Source organism: Pezoporus wallicus, unplaced genomic scaffold (genome assembly GCF_028554395.1).
Source record: "Pezoporus wallicus isolate ANWC-B61680 ecotype Strahan unplaced genomic scaffold, APGP_CSIRO_Pwel_v1 contig_6275, whole genome shotgun sequence".
NCBI classification, from domain to species: domain Eukaryota; kingdom Metazoa; phylum Chordata; class Aves; order Psittaciformes; family Psittacidae; genus Pezoporus; species Pezoporus wallicus.
In genome coordinates this window covers 2,107,152-2,129,398 of record NW_026636901.1, presented here as the reverse complement: position 1 = coordinate 2,129,398, position 22,247 = coordinate 2,107,152, and the positions used below count along the sequence as shown (strand labels likewise).

The 22,247-nt window shown below is 38.6% G+C and overlaps 1 protein-coding gene across 10 annotated transcripts in view; it reads left to right on the top strand.

Moving 5' to 3' along the window:
* Positions 1-22,247, top strand: part of TRPM3 (transient receptor potential cation channel subfamily M member 3) — a 409,666-nt gene that overhangs the window by 295,897 nt on the left and 91,522 nt on the right. For all 10 annotated transcript variants that reach the window (XM_057402153.1, XM_057402147.1, XM_057402146.1 and 7 more), the window contains exons 6-7: positions 1,805-1,976; positions 18,477-18,651. In XM_057402153.1, coding sequence (XP_057258136.1) covers positions 1,805-1,976; positions 18,477-18,651 — 347 coding nt within the window. The remainder of the gene's footprint in view (positions 1-1,804; positions 1,977-18,476; positions 18,652-22,247) is intronic.

Sequence of the window (22,247 nt, the reverse complement as noted above, 5' to 3'; positions counted from 1 at the left end):
ACTGCAAGAGTGATAAATTGAAAATCTGCTGAGTGTTGTGGAAAAGCCATTCACCTCAAGGAAACAGCATCAAAGCCTGGTATTTTCTTGCTTTCCTGAAGATTTTGCTTATCCTTTAATCAGGAAAACAGTCTGACAGTGTGGTTTGTGAAATTTGTTATTTAAAAAAATGTATTTCAGCTGTTGAATTGTGCATGCTGTGAACAGTTCAATTGAAAATGATTGTATTTTCATTTCACATCTATAGCATTTAAGATTCACCTTGTAGCTAAACAGCAGACACAGAGCCAAAGCATAGCCTTCTAGTCTGCCCTGCAGCAGCTTTTCTAAGTCAGTGTGTGGAGTCGTTGGTGCTGCAGCACCCAAGAATTGCAGATCAAGCTGTCACCATTGCGAAGTTTTGAGCTGTGGCTCTTGGGCACAAACCAGAAGCTGTCAATAGGATTGCATACACAGCAGCTTGTAATCATACAATGAATGAGCAACTCAAGTAATTCCTCTTCTATTAGATCATGCTGAGCTCTGCCCATTACATTATTGAGAGATGAGGCAGGTACTAGTTCAAAAAATCTGTAACTGTTTTAGTTTGATTTTTGTTTTTTAGGTGTGTGTGAAAGAGCCTGTTTTTTCTTTCTGACTGTGGCATGGGACACATGATTTCTGTATCTTCAGAAGCTAGTTAATGAACATATTCCAGCTACATATTGATATTTGCTAAGCTATATATGCCTGCAAAATAAATGTTTTATGAATGGGGCACCAAAAGAAACAGGATAAAAGAAACTTCAGCCAAGGCTATCACCTGTTCTCACAGTGGAGTGCACTGCCTTGCTGTTGGCCATCTGCCTCTTGGTCCTCAGCTGGGACTTTATTTTACAAATCCTCAGGAGTTATGCCGTTCTGAAAAGACAAGCCATACATAAACAATGCATTTCTAGCAAATGTCTTTGAATAATCAACCAGGATCCCTCGACATGGCACCAGTGCTTTTGCGACAACAATGCAGTTAGTCTTTCTTATGTCATGGGATACCCACTATAACAGCTAACAGCCAAATGAGATGCAGTGCTATTATTTTGCCTGTCTAGAGGCAACAAGGTACTGCCAGTAGAAGAGTTTCTCATGATGAAAACAAATTAAAGGAAGTGTAGCAAATTTTCTATTGAATGAAACTTTCTAAAGCTGTTGTGAATGCCAGCAACTGCCTTTATACTATACCATTCTTAAATGAGCCAATAGTTTTTTACAAGGAAATTGAAAATGTGGCGTAATATTGCGTGTACATCTCTCCAAGAGCTTCCAAGACACCTCTGTTGATGTGTATGCAAAGGACCTCCTGTGTTGATGGCTCTGAATGGGCTAGAACGGGACATTGTGCATGGTAGGGTTTGCAAAGGAAGAATCAAAGATTTCAGTCAGATGAGGTGAGGATTTATGGCAACACTACTGGAAGACAGGATGTACAATGTGTGTGTAGTTAGACCTTTGGAGGACTGACTGTTAGCCTGACTTGACACTGGAACAGTGGTCATCGATGGTACTGAAACAGATTACTATGGAAAACCCTTTAAATAGTGTCTGCATCTAAAAGGCCAGTGTTTACAGGATGTGGCCACACTGGTCTAAATACTAAGGTTATTTTCTACTTTACACGTAGAAGACAGCCGAGCTTGAGTGTAGTACTTAAAGCAATTTTTTTTTTTTTCTTTTGTATCATCTTGTCAGCTGGCAGCTCATAATTGGTTTAGTACAGAGAGTCTTTTCTCTTTATTACATTTTTTTCTCCTCTGGCTCTAAAATGCAGGTGGTCCGGCCATACCAGACGATGTCCAATCCCATGAGTAAGTTGACAGTGCTCAACAGTATGCATTCTCATTTTATTTTGGCTGACAATGGGACTACTGGTAAATATGGAGCCGAGGTGAAACTTCGTAGACAGCTGGAAAAGCACATTTCACTTCAGAAGATAAATACAAGTGAGTAACACTCTATTTGTATTCTTCTATTGCAGTTATATCAAAGACACTATGAGTTTAAATAAGCAATAAGGTCTGTGTATTTTGGGAAGTAGTTCTACTGTCTAAAGTGGTGAGCATGAGCTAATAAAAGCAAATAGTGCTCAACAAAGATAGTAAAATTTTATTTTAGAATCTGGGCACAGCACAAATAGCTGATTTTGTTTCCAATAAGTTTCAAACAATGTTTGTCAAGGCTCTTCAGGTTTAGCTTAGGTCTTTGCTACCCCCAACTCCCTAAAACATTATACAGTTCTGTTCCCTACATTTTGTAAAGAGTGGAATTAGTAAAGGTAGAAAAAAGGGTGGCAAAAAGGAAGGAAGAGCTTTTTATGGTACTTTGCATATTGGATGAGAGGTGGTTGAAGTGCGTAGAGTTATATAAAATCCTGCAGTTTGAGATAGTATGATCTAATCCTAGGTTGACCAGCAACAAAAATTCACATTTTAAAATGGCATACATGAAGTACTCAAACTGTAGGAAGCCGTGTCAGAAATAATAATCATTTTGAGAACATTTATAGGAAATATGTGAGATTTTGTAGTTTACAGCACAACATTTTATTGGAGAAATCTTAATTTTAAAAAATAAATTTCTTTAGAGAGATTTAGCATAATTCAGTTTTGGACAAGAGGCTTATCTGCTGGAAAGCAGTTGATGGATAAACCTTCAAACTTTGATGATTCAAGTCAAATTCTTGCCTGTCCTCTGCAAACACCTACAAAAAAATGAACGATTTCTCTTTTCTGGTTTCTGTCTGCATCATTCTCTCCTCACCTGCCAGCAGTATCTGTTTTCCTTCTCTCTTCCCTTTTCTCTGAGGCACTCTATCTTCATTTAACCTCTTCCTTCAAAATCTCACTCTCTTATAAACTAAAACCACTTTGGTCTCAAAACACTTCTTCAAAATACTTATGTGAGAGAGCTGTTAAGAGGCAGGGTTGCTGGTAAGATTTGTATGTCTTGGTTCAGTTACATCCGGAATGTGTCTGCCACATTTTGTTTTCCTTTGTTTTATAAGAAGGTGACTGAGTCCTGGTCGGCCTATAGTTAATAGAAAGGTGACCATATGGATGAGAGTAGTTACCACATGTCGTGTTGGGTCAGCCAAACAGATGGTCACTTTCAGGTGCCTTTGCTTACCCTCTTTTCTATCAGAGCAATGGAGATCCTTCACCCTCTCTATACAGAGTCACTGCCATAAGGGCATCTTCATCCAGACAGGAGTGTGTGCAACCATGTATGTGTGTCATTCCCATTTTCCAGTAGTAAGCATATGGGGTGGGGAAGAATACTGACAGCATCAGACTTTTGTTTGCTGGAGAGCTGGGAAAAGGTACAGTTTTTAGGTAATCACCAAACAAAGGAGCAGAGGGCAAGAAAACCAAATAAACAGTTGGTAACTTCTTATTTCACCCCCTATCCCTGGACAATAGTGCTGAAAGCAGATTTTATTCTTATTTTTAAGCCTGCCTGACTTTTACATGGTAGGCTTGTCATTTTGTCTTATTTACATTCCTTTGCTTCAGCTGTCTTTCTCCAGTGCAGTTCTCTCTTCTGAATATTAGGGATCACACACTATTCACAAAGGAAAATTTCAATCTTGTGCTCGCATATTAAAGACAAACAAAACTGTATTCCCTTCAAATAGATTAGGACAGTGGCAGTCTCTTTTATAAAATTTAAGATTAAATCAGGTCATTAGATATGCCAGATAATTCTGAAAGACTCAGCTAGTTTTGTTCCTAATATGGCATCACTCTCTGTCATTCAGCAGTGTCTAATTTCCTGAATGAGTGTACTATTAAATGATAATGATAAAAAGCTTGCCTTATGCCCCCCTGTGTAGACTAGAGCATAGATTTCATTGATATTCTGATTCCACTCTATCTTTTCAGCTTTTACAGCTCCCATAGCTCTTATTTTGTCCACAGCAAATATTCAGGAATTAAAAAATGCTTTCCAGGGAAACAGAGGGTACAGTTGTATTTGTGGCTCAGTCTGAGTCGGCAGGCTCAGGACAAAGTAACTCCATTGTGCATTTAGCTAGAGGTCAGTTTGATGGTTCAATGTCCAAGGCAGGTCTTCTTTATTTTCACAAGTGAAGACTATTTTAACACACACCAGCAACCTCACAGTAAGCCACAAGATGTCTCAAATTCATGGTTTTGAATTGCATCATTTTGTAGTTAGAAATGCTGAAAGTAAGATGAACTTTTCTAAAACTATTTCAATATCAAAAGGAAACATTCGAAGTTCATGCAGAACAAGCTTTTCCCTTGCCTTGCCTTGCCCTTCCTTGCCCTCCCTTCCCTTCCCTTTCCCCTTCCCTCCCCTTCCTCTTCCCTTCCTTTCCCTTCCCCTTCCCTTCCTTTCCCCTTCCCCTTCCCTTCCCTTCCTTTCCCTTCCCTTCCCTTCCCTTCCCTTCCCTTCCCTTCCCTTCCCTTCCCTTCCCTTCCCTTCCCTTCCCTTCCCTTCCCTTCCCTTCCCTTCCCTTCCTTTCCCTTCCCTTCCTTTCCTTTTTCCTTTCCTCCTGCTTGCATTAAGTTCATGTGGTATCGAATCATAGAATCATAGAATAGTTAGGGTTGGAAAGGACCTTAAGATCATCTAGTTCCAAACCCTCTGCCTTGGGCAGGGACACCTTACACTAAATCATATCACCCAAGGCCTCGTCCAGCCTGGTCTTGAATACTGCCAGGGATGGAGCATTCACAACCTCCCTGGGCAACCTATTCCAGTGCCTCACCACCCTAACAGGAAAGAATTTCCTTCTTATATCTAACCTAAACTTCCCCTGTTTAAGTTTTAACCCATTACCCCTTGTCCTGTGTAGTTGTTGCTACTAACTGAACTGTTCTAACTGAATTATTCTCAAATACTTAAAAAGCTTACAATATGATTGCTATCACTCCCATCATAAATGTCTACTTTCCTTCATATGAATAATCTTACTGGAGCAGTGGAGAAAGACAAAGACAGAAATTGGTTTTTTACTTGAGATGATCATGTGTAGCCTTTACAAAAGTTTTTAATTTGAATTAAAAAGATTGTGAATTAATTAGAAATGTTTTAAGTTTTTCTTTAGAAGGACATGTATAATCATCTATCAGCAGAATCAGAATATGAACGTGGTGCATAGTGTAGCATAGCATAGCGTAACAAACAAAACTAAACAAACCTCTGTATTTTGCCCAAGAATCACTCTGCATTGCTCAGTCAGTTCCACGCACCAAAGTATGCTGGTGTTTCTTACAAAGATTACCTTAGGCTGTGAAGCTCCACCTTGTGATATTCTTACTCTTCTTTTGATAAGTACACACCTGGAAGAATTATGTCCTAGACCATGTAGGATTTCATGTGGAATATTACTGTTCACTATCAATCTGCAATGTTCTTAATTTAAACGTGCTGTTTGGTGCTGAAGGTTTGCTCTGCCTCTACAGTATGCTTTTTGAAAACAGACAGACCACAGGCATTGGTTCCTTTGTTCCTTGTATTTAATCTTTCTTCTTTATAGTGTTAGTGGATATAGTTGAGTTTTGGTAGGCCTACAAGAAAGGAATTACCTCCAAGTAAGGAATTGATTAAGTAGAATGATTGGGTAGAGAAGGCAATTTGGACAGTGTAATATGTCAACAGTATCTGTTCATGTGACCCGTGGACTTCCCTTTGTCATCCTATGCCTGAGAATATATGAAGGGGGCTGGGACGGCAAAGGGACGTTCAACTGTCATCACTGGCATCTTCTCTGACCATTGCACCATCGTCATTTGCTTCAGATTTTTCCTTCATATTCTGTGCAACCCTAGATGCGTTTTCATAACTACATAGCTAGAAAGATGTAGGTACAGACTTCTTTTTAGGAGAGGAAGATGGCTGCAAGTTTAAGTTCTGTGAAATATGCATAAAACTCATAAGTGTTTGAACCTTGATTCATTTCAGATTTTGTTAGAGATTGGAAACTTGGGGCTTTTCATCAAAAGCATCATGATGTTGGTGGATCAGGCACTGGTGACAAATATACCGCAGAAAGGGCTGAGAAAGAGCATGCTCTTAAGAAGTGTTCTTGAACACAGATAAATACGCAGTTGATTGAGTGCAAGTGGGTTCATAAATTCCTCGCATGGACTTGACTTTCAATAGATAAGTTTATGGAAAACATATGCGGTTTCATACGATTGATGTACAAATGAACCAACACAGGTAATTTAAGCTCTGTAATATTTGGATGTTTTAGATTTATTGAATTCACTACAAAAATCAGGACACAGATGTAAAACTAAGAATCAGAAATTATTATCCTTTTTAGCAAAATTTGTACTGTTCTGTATTTCAGCTGTTGTAGTTTTCTAGAACAGGTGAGCAAGGGATCATTTTCTGAGATTATATAGTGTCAAATATATTGAAAAATATGCAAAATATGAAAAGGAAAGGCTCCTCAATATGAAATTTGAGGTAGTAGAAGCTGGTTATGTTATTGTGGTAACTTTCTGAAGCGCTGACTACAGTATGTGGTATTCACATATTCACATCCAAAGGGAACCAAGAAAAGTACCAAGGAAGACTAGACACACTGTGAAAATTACTGAAACTATAGTTGCTCCTGAGTCTTCTAGGCTGTTACCTACAGCTGATATTTCAAGAAGAGTGAAACCAGTTGGGTCCTGTACTGCTGGCCTAGTAAACAGTTCACTGCTAGGACAGATAGGTTAAGTTTTAACTGCAATCCATAAAGGTTCTTGTGGATGTGACTTGAAATGTCAGCTTTGAACAATATATTGCCATCCTGTAGAAAGTAACCAAGTGGGTTGCTATGGGCTTGTGAAGCTCACAAATCCCAGTATTTAGTCTTACATAGATTGCTCCAATGTCTTGCCTATTCTGAGGACTCTAAAATTTGTCCTCTTGCAAAAACAGGTATAAAAATCAAAATAAGATACCACAAATTTTTCATCATTTTTTACCTGTTACTATCTTTGTTTTTATTTGCAGAGTATTTTAGGAACAGTCCAATATTAAATGAACATACGGTCCAGGTGTCAAGTCCACATATTTGTCAATGCCACATCTGGCAGGATGGCAGATACATCACTAGGTGGATTTAGACAAATGAGGAAGGAACACTGGACAAATAAATATGAGAGTGAAAGTACTGAGATGAGGGAGAAGAGAAAGGAGAACAGGCTGGGGCACGTGAAATGCAATCATACTCTTAGTAAAGAGAATTAAAAATAGAGGAGATAAAAGGGGATTATAGATTAGACACATGAACACTGAGAGGAAGTGAAAGTGATACCTAAAAGGATACTAAAGGACACTAAAAAGGAAATTTGAAAGATGAGAAAGCAGAATGGAAGTGACCATAACAAGGGGAACAAAGAGAATGAATGCAAATCACAAAAGAAACAATAAAACTGGACAAAATAAAATTCATAATAGTAAATTTTTAAATGGGGTTGGGAAGCATGGAAAGAGGAAATTATAGCAGATGAAATTCAATGAGTCTATGGTAGACAAAAAGTAAAATAATAAATTGAAAACCAAAAATAAGTCCCATGGTTGTGAGCTCTGTTTCATTCTGTCACACACAATCCTTTAAATTTGAGAAGAAGCAAATATTCTTAGAAGTTGTACTGACTTAACGGATCACTTTGGTTTCTCTAAATATAGGGCATGTAATGAAGCCTCGAAACAAATGGAAATTCTACTTAATTCTACTTAATAGAAAACTGTTGTTCAGAAAAGGGTAGAATGAGTTCAGGCTCCTTCTCAAAAAAAAAAAAAAAAAATCGGTCCTTTTCTCTCCTCTTTATATTGAACAGTCCTTTCAGGGATTAAAATAAATATCTGTCTCCTCTTTGTCCAATCTGAAATAGTAGCTACTGTTCTGTCTGGAGAAAAAAACTGGAGATAAGGGGTGAGGAAAAGGGAGAGCTGACTGTCAGAAGTGCAGCTATGTGAAAGTAAGTTTGAGCTGGTTGTGGCATCTCTCTCCATCATCCTGTGAAGGCAAGCTGCATTCCCCTCTGTCCAGTCATGTTCACTTAGTAGTTAATAGTGTAATTGTTCTGGTGGTAAATTACTACAGCTGTGATTTGCTGTAGATCTATGGTACATGCAGTTGATCAAATCTCTTTGCTATTGGCATTGATATTTTAGCCAAAATTGTTTCATACACATCAGGAGGTGTTTCCAAAAGGGCCTGAAGGCTGAAAATAATAGAAATAATAGCCTGGAGAAAAAAACAAACAAACAAACAAACAAACAACCAAGAAACAAAAAACAGAAAAAAAAATACCACACAACAGTCTGTAATGTTATTTCAGTGTAACCTAACAGGAAGGATATGTGTTGTTTCAGGATGTTCTCTGTTATTACTTAGCCCCCCTGAGGCAGTTGGGACATTAGGCAGAACCACATATATGTCCAGAGGTGATACTGTGCAAATTTTTTTAAAGACTGCTGGACATGCAAAACTGTTTTATATCTATTTGAACAGCACTTACCCTGTGGTTAGACACACTCTATTAACAACCAAAAAACAGTATCTGTTGACTCTGCATTACAGTAAGGCAAATATTAGTTCAGAAATTAAAAATTACATTCCTCAAACTTTTAAGTTCATGCTGGGGGGATTTTTACTTATTAAAATTCCAGAGCATATTTCATTGTTTATTCATTCTGTATAAATACTAGGATATTCAAGTGCTACACAAAATGTTTCTGAAAGCCACAGGGTTTATGTGGTGTGTTTCTTTCAGCCTTTGCTGATGCAACATGCTGTTGCATATTCTGCTAGGCCTATGAAATATAGCAATGACCTGGAAGTTGGACTTTTAAGACAAGACTTCTTGAGCTCTAATGGCTTTCTTTGTTTTTTTTTTTAGTTCCCAACTTCCAGCTTGTTTTTCAAGACAACATAAGCCTCATATTCTGCAAAAAAAGCCAGAAAGATACGCTATTTTTGCCATGTTTCAAATGTGAATCATTAATTAATGCCCATTAGTTGATTTCCACTCAGAAATTGTAGTTTATCTCACATACTTCGGTTAAAATCAAGATCAGTTTTTATCAAAATGTAGTTCAAAACTGTCAAAAAGATCATAAGCACATGCACATTCTTGTTGAGCTTCACAACACTTGGTCTTCCACTGAGAGTTAAATAGGATTTTCTACTGAACGCTCCTGATAAACAATCCTGAATTGTATCCTCATCTGTTGAGTAAGTTGCCTGTACATGAGAAACACATAATCTGTTGGATACAATTAAGGAATTGCTATACTGGCACTTGCTTAAGGATTAATGGCTCACATGTGCAGGGTGGCATTGGTGTTTCTAATCCTAGTTAGTAGAGTCACGTATATAAATTCATAAGTTCTTGAATTTTTTATTTACTTTTCATAAATATGGGATTCAATTGCAGCTTAGTTTAATTTCAGTTGTTACGCATCCCACACATTTGTAACAATCATTGAGAATAAAACTAAGATGATTAGGATTTACCAAATTAAAGTGAGGATCAAGATACCTATTGGTAATAGAGTTGTAGTAAATGAGTTCAGAATTCATTTGCGTTAAGATTAAACAAACCTCTGAAAACAAGTGTCAGGGCCAAGTTGCTAAAAACTTGTATTTCGAAGTTTCTAGTTTTGATCATCATATCATACAGTTCTGTGTGAAAGTATATGAGGACTCATGTCTGTAAGGGAAGGGATGATTACCTTCAGTATTCAAAAAGAAAACATGTTCCATTTTGCTTTACAGTGCTGGCCACTTGCTTTTACATTTATTGTTACAGTGACTAACGCTTAAGCCAGATACCCAGCAACATCTGGGCCCTTAAGTGATAGACTAGGCTGCAACTAAAAGCGGGATTGTGTCATACCTCAGAGCAACAGAAGTACTTGCTGGCTAGCAAGAGCAGCAGCTTGTCAGGGAGGAGAAAGGCACCAGCAAAGGGCTAGCAAAATAACCTTGAAACTCAGGGAGTTTTTAACTCCTGAGGTATGGGTAGCACAAAGTTCCTGAAGTCATATGTGCAAAGGAAGCTATGATCCAGATTAAGCAGCACCTAGTTAGAAAAGCAAAGGTCAGAGAGAATCATTTCTTAATATCTTTGGGAAAACTTCTGTGTAAGGAAGCATCATTTTCCATCAGCTGGAACACCGTTTAAACCAAACAAAAAAAAAAAAACAACCAACCAAACAACAGCAACAACAAAAAAATACTACGAAGGCAGGAAAATCTGGAAGAAACAAAGGTCCTCATTATGTAAAATTGCATGTGACAGGAAAAGCTTAAAATTATCTGACTTTGCATGCAAATTAATTCTACTTCTGCACATGAAAGGATATAAAGATTTGAGTTTCAGGAAACCTACAGGGCATTTATGCTAAGCAACCTGTGCAAAATGGTGTATATACTGTGCAGCTGCAAACACTTGCAGGCGCACTAAGATGTATATAGTTGTTGATTTAAATTTTTGGACCTCTATTTTATTACTCTATTGGTTGGCTCCTAAAAGAGCCTAGACTTTACCTCTTGCAAAAGCTATTGTTCTAAAAGAATTTTGCATGTATAAAGGTAGCTGTTGCCCACAAATGATAAACCTTTTGTAGGACATAACACAAGTTAGAGGCCTAAAGCAAATCTAAAGCCTGTCATAGAAACTTTCTACTGCTAGGAGTCCATTATCTCATTATCTCAGTTAAGCATGACACAACCTATGATGTAATAAATAATTAGTGGAGAAACCTGCTAATTTATGTACCCCACTGTCTGCAGTACATCTAGCATGAGGAATGTTTAGTAACCTGTTGACCTGGAGGGTGGTGCTATGCAAAATTGTAGAGGCCCCTTGATCATGCAAATATACCTGATTTCGTGATGAACTGATGAGTCATTCCAGCTCAGTGTTGCTTTATACATCCCTGCACACAGCTGCAGTAGGCTCAGGATTTCTAGGAAGGGTGAGAATTCTGTTTCTACACTGCACAGAAGAGCAGAAAGTTAGGCTGACTGCACATGCATTGTGCATAGGTTCATGGAAGCTTACTCTCCCCATTCTTTGGCACAGCTTGGGCTCACTGTGTTTGGCCATGGTAACTGCCTTATGTCCACCATAAGCCTTGAATTCTTCTTTTGCATCCCGCTTCTGGAGAACTTGTACAGCTGCATGTTGCGTGAGAAATGTGACAGATTTCCAGCTGTACACCACTTCTGTACCCACCGCTGTGCAGTACCTGCTCCACTGGGACAGCCACAGGCCCCATCATCCCAAACAAATCCAAATAATGAACAAATTCTGCAGCCAAAATTTACAGGTAGAAAATGAATGTAGGGGAACCCACTTGTCTGTCCTGATGAAAGAGAAGAGGCGGCCACTGGGATATCAGCTTAGATGCACCTACTGTCACCCAGTGTTAAGATGCAGAAATTAGAGATATTTCTGCCAAGGATAGTGAACTAGAGCCTTTTAGTTTTATTTGTCCTGATCTCAGGGGTGAACTTAGAAATAGTATGCAACATACCCATATGTCCCAGTTACTCCTATAAGCACACTTAAAAACATGAGTAGTAAAAGCATTCTGTAGTAAACAAGGCATTTTATTCACTTATTGGTCTATAAAAAAGTGGGTTACTCATGTTTAGGTCTTCATAAAAAGAATTAGTAATAATTTATAAGACAGTTGTAGATTATTTATAAATATACTCACAATATAAAATATTCATGTTTTTTTCCAAGAACTGGGAAAACAAAGTGGGCTTCTGCAAAACATGGTAGATTTTTTAAAATCCCTTTTCACAGAGCAAAGACATTATGCAGGGTTTTTTTTTGCTTCCATTTCCAAATTCATTTCTTCTAGTTTGCTATTTTAACTTACATACTCATGCACTACCCCTATGTCTGTGGGGAAATAGGATTATTTGTTAACATGAAGGCCTACAAGTTACCACTGATGCTCATCTGGGCAAATATTCTGGTATGTAGATACTCTCCTGAAATCACAATTGCCAGAAAGTCTCTCACTGGCTCTGTTGCTGGCCACAAAGGCAATAACACAGTAATGAAGCTTTAGGTTGACTGTATAAATCTTTTCTGCAATATTGCAGTCTAATTTACAATATTGCACCAGCAATATCCGTAGTAGCTGACAATGTGAAACACTTAGCAATCTAGTCTTGCCCTGAAAAGATCTATGCTTATTGAAATGCTCCAAATAGAAGTTATTTTTTTTAGAAATTAAGATAATGATGAGACTCAGAGAAGTGATTATAACTCCGAGGTCTTCGGTCCTATTCATCTTCTTTTTGGATAAACCATGATATGAAATGAAAATAAAAACCACTGTTTTGTCTGTATTCTATTAATTATGTCATAAAATACTGGCTTTTATTTTTTTATGTATTGGAAATGCTAAGATCTCAGTATGTGAGATGGAGATGTTATTAAATGAGAAATTCATGTGAAAATTTGAGTGAGATGTTTCATACATACCTGCTCTTGAATACAGTCTGAATATTTCCTTTGAAAATCTGAGGAAAAAAAAAATTATCTCTGACTTACAAACTGTTTTCAATAACACAGAAAAAATTCTGAGACCATTATAAGTAGGAAGATCTTTGATTTTGATATCAGATCTATACCGTCTTGAAATATTTTAAAGCTTGGTACAAAGTTGACATCTTCTGGATGTGTGCTGTGAGTTTTGCATCAGCATGGTTTTATTTCAACATTGTTTCTTTTCCAACAGTCTCAACTCACGCAACAAACTCTTGTTATAATGATGCTGTCCTTGGCTTTGCAAGGAATGTATTACCTTTCAATTTAGCATCTCACCTCCTAGCCTGACATTCTCCTTCTGAATGAAGTTGCTGAAACAAGAGGCTCCCTGTGGATAAATCAGACACTTCTAGTCCATTTTTTGCAGATTACTGTACACTGTGCATGCACAAGCTGTTGTGGAGAATTCATGACTCTTGCATTTCTAGCAGATCTAAAAGGAAAAAGTACGTTGATTACCAGTTAAAGAGAAGTCCATCAGCTAGTGTCTTCCTAATCACTGAAGTTTTTCTAGAGAATCATAAAATGGTTTAGGTTGGAAGGGAGCCTCCAAGGTCATCTAGTCCAACGCCCTGCAATGAGCAGGAGCATCTTCCACTAGACCAGGTTGTCCAGAACAACCTCCAGCCTGGCCTTGAATGTCTCCAGGGATGAATATCTACCACCTCTCTGGGCAACCTGTTCTAGTACTTTACCACCCTCATTGTAAAGAAATTTTTCTTCATGTGCAGACTGAATCTCCCATCTTTTAGTTTAAAACCATCACCTCTCATCCTATCACAACAGGCACTGACAAAAAAATTTCTCCCCATCTTTCCTGTAAGCCCCTTTTAAGAACTGAAAGGCTGCAATAACATCTCCCTGTAGTCTTCTCTCCTCCAGGCTGAACAACCCCAACTCTCTCAGCTTTTCCTCATAGAAGGGGTCCTTCAACCTTATGATAATTTCTGTGGCCCTTCTCTGGACCCTGTCCAACAGGTCCATATCTGGTTTGTACTGAGAACTCCATATGGGGTCTTACCAGAGCAAACTAGATGGGCAGAGTCAGCACCCTTGACCTGCTGGCCACACTCCTTTGGATGCAGCCCAAGATACGGTTAGCCTTCTGGGCTGCAAGCACACACTGCCAGCTCATGTCCAATCTTTCATCCACCAGCACCCCCAAGTCCTTCTCCTCTGGGAGACTATCAATCCCTTCACTCCCCAGCTGGTATTGATACTGGGGGTTTGCCCCAGCCAAGGTTCAGGACCCTGCACTTGGCCTCGTTGACCCTCATGAGGTTCACATGGGCCCACCTCTTGAGCCTGTCCAAGTCCTGCTGTATAGCTTTCTGTCCCTTGGGCGTGTCGACTGCACCACTCAGCTTCATGTTGTCTGCAAACTTGCTGATGGTGCACTCAATCCCTTTGTCTATGTCATTGATCAATATATGAAAGAGTACTGGTCTCACTGTGGACCCCTGAGGGATGCCACTTGTCACTTGTGTCCACCCAGGCATTGGACCGTTAACCATTACCCTCTGGATGCGGCCATCCAGCCAATTCCTCATCCACCGAACAGTCCACCTATCAAATCCATCTCTCTCCAGTTTAGAGAGAAGGGTGTTGTGGGGGACTGTGTCAAAGGCTTTACACAGGTCCAGATAGACAACATCCATAGCCCTTCTTTTGTCCACTGATGTTGTAACTCCATCATAGAAGGCCTCTGGTTGGTCAGGCAGGACTTGCCCTTGGTGAAGCTGTGCTGACTGTCTCAAATCACCCACCTGTCTTCCATGTGCCTTACCATAGATCCTAGAAGGCTCTGTTCAATGATCTTCCCAGGCACAGAGATGACAGGTTGGTAGTTCCCAGCATCCTCCTTTCTACCCTTTTTTAAGATGGGTGCAATATTGCCATTTTTCCAGTCGCCAGGGACCTCGCCTGGCCCCTATAACTTCTCAGATATCATGGAGAATGGCTTGGCAGCTACATCAGCCAGTTCCCTCAGGACTCTGGGGTGGATCTCATCAGGTCCCATAGACTTATGTATGTTCAGGTTCCTCAAATGGTCATGAACCTGAGCTTCACTTACAGTGGGAGGCACTTCTAGAAATGTACTTTCTAATTTTATCTCCTTGCTAATAAAACACTATGTTTTTTTAAACAAAAATTATTTATGGGGAACAGTGAAAATTACAAAATAAAAAAATTAAATCTGTTTGCTGAAATTCATGGAGCACTTCCAAAAGAAAATGAGAAGCCGAAATCAACTTTGTTTTTAAAATATTTTGTTTCAGAAAGACATCTACAAGAATAATTGAAAGAGTTACATTTCAATCTGAAACTTATTCATATATGATAAATTAAGGTTTACATGAGTTGGGCTTTTTTAGCCTCATCTAATTTGTTTTACTAGCCTCAAATTAGAGGTTGTTTTCGTGCTGGATGTGTTCCTGCAGGATCAGGGAAAAATAAGAATGCCATCTGATTAACCACACTGAAAAACAGCTGAAACACTTGCAGAGAACTGCTATATGCCATGCAATTGTTGACTAACCATAATTATTTATACTTTTAGAATTACATAGCTGCACAGTATCTAGCACAATACATGAGGACTGAACAAATTTCCAGTAGACTGAAGGAACGTGCTTTAGGAACAGTTTGAGATACATAAGGTGACTGCATCTTTAATGGATTTTGAGCATCACTCCAAAGTCAGCAAGTTTTTCCCTTTTAGTCGTATAAGGATGTGAAGAATTCATGCCTCTGATAGCCAGAAATCTTCTGAACTCATGCGAAACTATAAATCGCCAATGTGCTGTATGTCATGGGGGTATTCAGACATTGTCTCTTCACCCTTCAATTTGCTAAGGAAGATGAGTCAAACTCATCTGATTTTATCTTTTAGGATGGGGTCTTGATTTTCCATATGCTCCTTCTGGCTTTTTCCTCCATTTGTTCCAGTTTGTTCTTTTTCAACATGGGTGAGCATAATTACAGACAGTATTTTGCATGGAATTTCATGAGTGGCTTGCACACTGGCACTGATGTGCCCATATTTTCTACTGAAAATGCTTTGCTGTGTGATCCTGGAAGGATCATATGTGCTTTCTTTGTGGTCTTGCTATACCAAAGACTCGGTTGTCCTGTGATCAGCTGGATGATACCTTTCTCTTTTCTAGTATTTCTTCCTAATGAGTTCTCAGTTTACAACAGAATTCATTAATCATCAAGTAAGTTACTTTGCATCTTGCACTATGAACTTTCTCTATTAATCATTGTCATCCAGGCCCTATTTGACACATTACCTAGAATACTTCCTAATATTATCTTATTAGAAGATGTTACTACCAGTTTTACTTCTTGTTTCAAAGTCATTAATAATAATGATAGGTTCAGACTAAGTTTTTCAAGACACTTTATTAGTTTTACTGTTGCACATGACAGCTCTACCCATTAGTTAATTATATACATTCAAAACTGTGCATTTATATTCAGCTTTGCTAACAATTTGAGATCTGGCATTATAGAAAATACTTTACAAATTACCACCTTTGGTAAATGTTAGGATCAGGCTTTTAAACGTAGCACTGAAGGGTTTTTTTTGGTCCATAATGAAAGAAAGTGGGCCCTACCAGTCAGTTTCCAGAAGAAAATACTACAGTGCCAAAGAGGAATGCCAGTTAAAGGTTTCAGCTAGTTTTGGGCCTCCTAGTCAGAGTTCTTGTTAGAACTGCCCTGTGTTCAGTCTTTTGAGCAAGAACTGAAACAAGAACAGTGAAGGGAAGTCCTTATTTAACTACCAAGGACTCGTATCTTTAAAAAACTACCAGCAGAGCCAAAATTGGTGTATTCGCTATACAGTGCAGTATAAAGATAATCTATAAAAAAAACGAGTACTCACAGAAAGTTGAAAGAACTTGGTAACATTAGAGTAGTCAGACCAGTAATAATTAAATGGTAAAATAACTCTTTCCAATTCTATATTAAAATTTTAACTGAAGAGGGTCTCTCATCAGCCACCATGTGATTATATTGGGAAGTATCATAAAGAAAAATATTCCACACCAAGAATTTCATTTTTATTCATCTTCCAATAGCAACTGTTCAGGAAAAAAAAAAAAAGGAGTTTTTGGAGTAGGCATAACTGTGAACAACATTTCTTTTGTCACCTGGTAGGAAAGGAAAACCTGGCAGCCTTGTGACATGAAGTTCTATGCTGCATGCTCAGCTGCAACCAGATGTATCACATTGCATGTATTAATATGGTAAAAAAATTGTATTATAGGATTCTCAGGGGAAAAATGGGGTTTTATTGCTAACATTTAGAATGCACTTTAAGGAATGCAGTTTTAAGCATGCGTAAAATGAATGTGGGTAAACAGATTTTCCAAACAAAATTCATCCTTAGCTTAAATCCCTTAAAGTTAATGGAAGTACATGTGGGACTTATAATTCACTCTTCTTAAACAAAGTTTTTTCTTTCTTATTCAACTCTGTTCCCCAAAACTGCTTTTTCAGTAAGACTTTTGAAAAAAACTTAACCACCAAAAGAACTTAACTGCTTATGTAAAGCAGCAATTCAGAGAAGTCCTTATCAGCAATTAAAAAATTGACCAATGAGCATTGTGCAAATCATTCTGTTAATCACCTTGTTATGTTCTACCCTTATTACTCTCTTATTAGCCTGGATTTTATAATTCTGCATATAGTTAATATTTATTTACATAAATATTAATTAATATTTATTACCATAATATTAATTTTTATTAAATAAACACCATGCCCTTTCCTTAAGTTATATAATAAAAGAGCCACAAACTGACAGTAGATGCAGCCATAACAAAGCATGCTGGAAGTCTCTCCAGGAAACACAGTGTTTGCTTGTGAAGTAGTTCCAGAGGTGCTTACAATATTTTGCTGTTTCATACAAGGACTGGTGGGGTTTTTAACTTTCTAAGGAATAGTTCACTTGATTTTTTGACAGTAATTAAAATCAACTAGTTCTACTGCATGGATCCTTTTGAATGTCACCAGTCTCAACTGGTCAAGAACTGACAACCAGCTTTTTCAGTCATGTTAACACCAGCCTGGTGTCAGATTGGCTTTCTCTAAATCCAGATTTTTCTGGCAAAGTCTGTGCTGCAGCTTCTGCAGTGGGCTCCCATCTAATTATGCTACAAGTGTTGAAATGAAGATGTCTCTCCTCTGGTTCAAGCACTAGTTCAGCTCTCTCTGGAGATCTGCAAATCAAGGAATATGCTGCCAGATTTGGAGAGAATTCAGAGCAAATTGTAAGGTCAACTAGAACTGGAAAACAAGCATTGCATTAACTTGTAGCAGAATATGCTTAGTTTACCAAACAGAAGTTGAAAGTGCTATCCACCTGCAACCATCAAATGCATCTTAATACAGCAACAAAAATATCATAGAGAGGATTTTAAATAGCAAGCAAGGCTGCTGGAAGACCCAATGATTGCAAACTGGCACCATGCAAAAATCTAGATTACAAGCAAGCTACAAAGTCATGACTGAGCATGTCTGGGAGACTTACAGCTTCTCTGTGATTTCAAATCAAGATTCAGTATTGAAAGAAAAAAAAACCATGGTTTATTTCAACCTTTACTATTACATTTAAAACAGTTCTAGAAAATCCTGCTTTGTGCAGTGGAACTGACAAAGTAGCTATACAGTCCCTTCTGTCTTTAAAATCCATGATTTTCTGAATGTCATTTTCTCTAATGTAACACTTTACTGTCACAATGCAGTAACTTCAGTGTGATCTTTTTTTTGTCTATGTTCCGTTATGTTTTGTTTGCTGGCTTTGCATTTTTTTGTTCCTTCTCTTTTTGGGTTTGGTTTTGTTTGTTTGTTTGCTTGTTTCGTTCGTTCTTTCTTTTATTCCAGGAATTGGTCAAGGGGTTCCAGTGGTTGCCCTTATTGTGGAAGGAGGTCCCAATGTTATCTCCATTGTTCTGGAGTACCTGAGAGACACTCCTCCTGTTCCTGTTGTGGTATGCGATGGCAGCGGCCGGGCATCTGACATCCTTGCCTTTGGTCACAAATACTCTGAGGAAGGAGGGTAAGTCACTTCATAGTGTTCTCTGTCTTCCTCTGCAGGTTCAACTTGATGGTAAGACAGGGCCCAGGAAATTATTACCAATATAGTGCAAAAGCAATGACTTCCTCATGTGGCTGTTTCCATTATCAACACAGGTGAAATACTGAAGGTATCCAGATAAAAAAAGGGGGAGCTAAAGCAGTGCTATTGACACCTGGTCAAACACGCTTTATCAAGCATAGCCACCTAGAGTCAGTTGCCCAGGACCGTGTCCAAATGGCTTTTACATATCTCCCAAGGATGGAGGCTCCATGACGTCTCTGGACAGCCTGTGCTAATGCTCACTTAGCCACGCAGTAAAAAAAAAGGTTTTCTTGACGCTCAGAGGAAACTTCCTGTGTTTCAGCTTGTGCCCATTGCCTCTGGTCCTGTCAATCGCAGCTCTGAAAAAGGTCTGGCTCCATCTTCTTTACACCCTCCCTTTCGGTATTTATATACATTGATGAGATCCCCTCTGAGCCTTCTCTGCTCTGAGCTGAACAGTCCCAGCTCCCTCAGCCTATTCTCATATGTGGGGCAATCCAGTCCTTTCATCATCTCTCTGGCCCATTGCTGGATGCTCTCCAGTATGTCTATGCCTCTCTTGTACTGAGAAACCCAGAACTGGATGCAACACTCCAGGTGTGTACTCACCAGTGCTGAAGAGACAGGGTCACCTGCCCCAGGATACCATTAGTCTTTGTGATTGCAGTGCCATTTTGCTGGCTCATGAACCCCAAGTCCTTTTCTGTCAAACACCTTTCTTGCTGGGAGGCCCTCAGCATGTACTGGTAAATGGGGTTGCTCCTTCTCACGTGCAGGCTGCTCATGATACTCATTGGAAAATACTGGCACTTTATTGGCCCATACCATTGTGGCTGCCTTTGCCTTATTCTTACCTGGCAGCAACAGGCACCCCTGAAGAGTTTGCAGGTGTTCTGCAATGATTGTGAAACTTGTTCCCAGAAGCCCCCCCAAAGTAAAACCAAGTCTGCTGCTCAGAGTAGGAAATAAAGAATAAAGAAGGATTTAATAATTTGAAATGGGAATGAAAACCATCTCAGATTCTTATAACTAAGCACTATTTCATGCTTTTTGCCTAAGTAGCTGCAGTAATCTTCTGATCAGGATTTACCAGGAAAGGACAGATTTATTTTTTTTCTGTTAGAATATATGAACATATGTATTCACACTTACAAACAGGGTTATGCAAATAATGAAAACTAAATCCGTAAACACTGGGCTCTAGACCAACTGCTATTATGTGGTGGGTTTGTTTTTTTTTTTAAATAAATGTAATCATGTGCTTACTCAGTATTCACCCTAAAACTCCTACTGGGAATAAGATAGTTTTCCACAAATATTTAGATCTGCTTTATATTCAGGTTTATACATAATCAGTGCTGAATGTGGGATAGCTCTGAATATGCCAGGTTTCATCTGAAGTGTTGAGAAGCTGCTTCTCTGTTTTCAGTGACCTCACTGTTAACACATTTAACATAACCTTACTCAAACACGTTTTATCCCTCTGCTTGCTATGTAACTATACAGTTTCTGTTCAACTTGTCTGTGTTCTTATGTCTTCATGAAAAGAATATAGCAAGGAGAGAATGAATGCAGCTTATTTCGATATATAAAGGAGATTTATAAGATGGAAAGAGACTTTTTACAAGGGTCTGTAGGAATAGGACAAGGAGGAATGGCTTTAAGATGAAAGAGGGGAGATTTAGGTTAAGGACTTGGAAGAAATTCTTTACTGTGAGGGTCTTGAGACACTAGAACAGGTTGCTAGAGAAGTTGTGGCTGCCCTACCCCTGTAAGTGTTCAAGGTCAAGTTAGATGGGGCTTTGAGCAACCTGGTCTAGTGGAAGGTGCCCCTGCCCACAGCAACAAGTTGGAATAGATAGTCTTTAAAGGTCCCTTCCAACACAAACCATTCTAATATTCTGTGATTCTATTTCATCACCACTAACTCCTGCCTGTAAGAAAAGCAAGTGATAGAATCAGCAGAGGCAGAAAAAGCAAGTAATTTCTTACATGATACACCAAAGTCTGGCTTTGTGAAAGCTATTATTCTCACTTCTCATGGGTCTTCTTTCTGTGATGGTGCCATTCCAGGTGGTGCCTGCAATCCTATCAAATAGCGTAATTATTTTTTCCTGTTTACCTTGCACTAACTAGAATGTATTAACTCTGAAATTTGAAAAGCTACCTAGTGGGAATTCTGTGTGTTTGCCCTGCTTCAGAAAAAAGCAGTTTAAAATGCAGTAATATTTTTAAGAATACCACTAGTAAAACAACAATATTATTTACTTTCATAAAAATGTTTTACCCAAATGCATTAGGCTTCAGATACAAATTGGGTACTTTTCTCCTTCTGTAACTTACTTTTTAATAGTGCTTAGCTATGTGAGGAGACTACCGAGTAATTGGCACATTGAGTTCCGCTACTAGCTTGTTCTTTTAGATGCAATGTAAGTAGGTTATACAAAACTGTGTCTATTAGACTCTAAATCAATGTAGCACATCCAAATTGCATGCAGAATTTAATTCTGCCATCTACTGTGCAATTACAGTCCAAAGCCAAAACCCTATTTTTAATCTGGCTTCTGGCTGCAGATCTGGGTCTTCTCCAAGACCCAGCATATCTTCCAACTGCTGTACACTGAATATCTGGTATAAATCAGTCAAAAAACACATCGTTCATGGCAGCAACAGACTCATCAATTGCAAGTTGGTATTATTATGATGGCTTTTCAGTGTCTTAAATTTTCACTCATTGCTGATGAATATGCATTCATTTTCTACATACAAGAACGTGTATATGTGTACTAAGCACTGCTGTGAATTTTCAAGTTTATTTGAAAGTTTGTTTCAGGGGGAGGGACAGAAGGGGAACTGTATCTGGAGGTTAAGGAGGACAAAATATAGCTCTCTGCTTAAGTGTGGTGCCAACATGTCCTCTCAGAGGGATCCTGAAGTGTTGAACAGCTGTGTATTTGCCAAACAGGTCCTTTTGTATTGGGTTTCACAGAATTTTGACATGCCTGCTTTCCCTCCTCATTATTTATCCTTCCTAATAGATTTCACATAGCTGAAAAATGAACAATATTTTATATTATTCAAGGTGCAGTACCCCTTTGCAGTGCTAGTATATGTGTGTCCTTGAAAAGAAACAAGAAGCCTGCAACAAGGCCTGATTATAGGGTTTCCTCATGAAAAGGCAGACATTTCACTCACCTAGGGCAGTCTTTGGATGCATATTGTAAATGTAAGCCTGCATGCACTGCCTTGCATGTGCTGCCTGCAACTATGTGATGTATTGAGAACAGGTCAGAAGGAATTGTGAAGCGTACCTTGAACTAAAGATGTCTTTGGAGGCAGATCAGTTTTGAGGCCTCAGTATCTCATGTCTCTCATTGAAGTTCCAGGGGGAAAGCAAGGCATATATGCCATTTCCCAATGAGCTGAGGTTTCAGCTACTATCAGTAGCAGATCTGCAGAATTAACATAGGTGTTTTTTTTTTAAGTTTGACATAACTTTAATATCAGGGGCTACATATTGCCTTGGTCTGAAA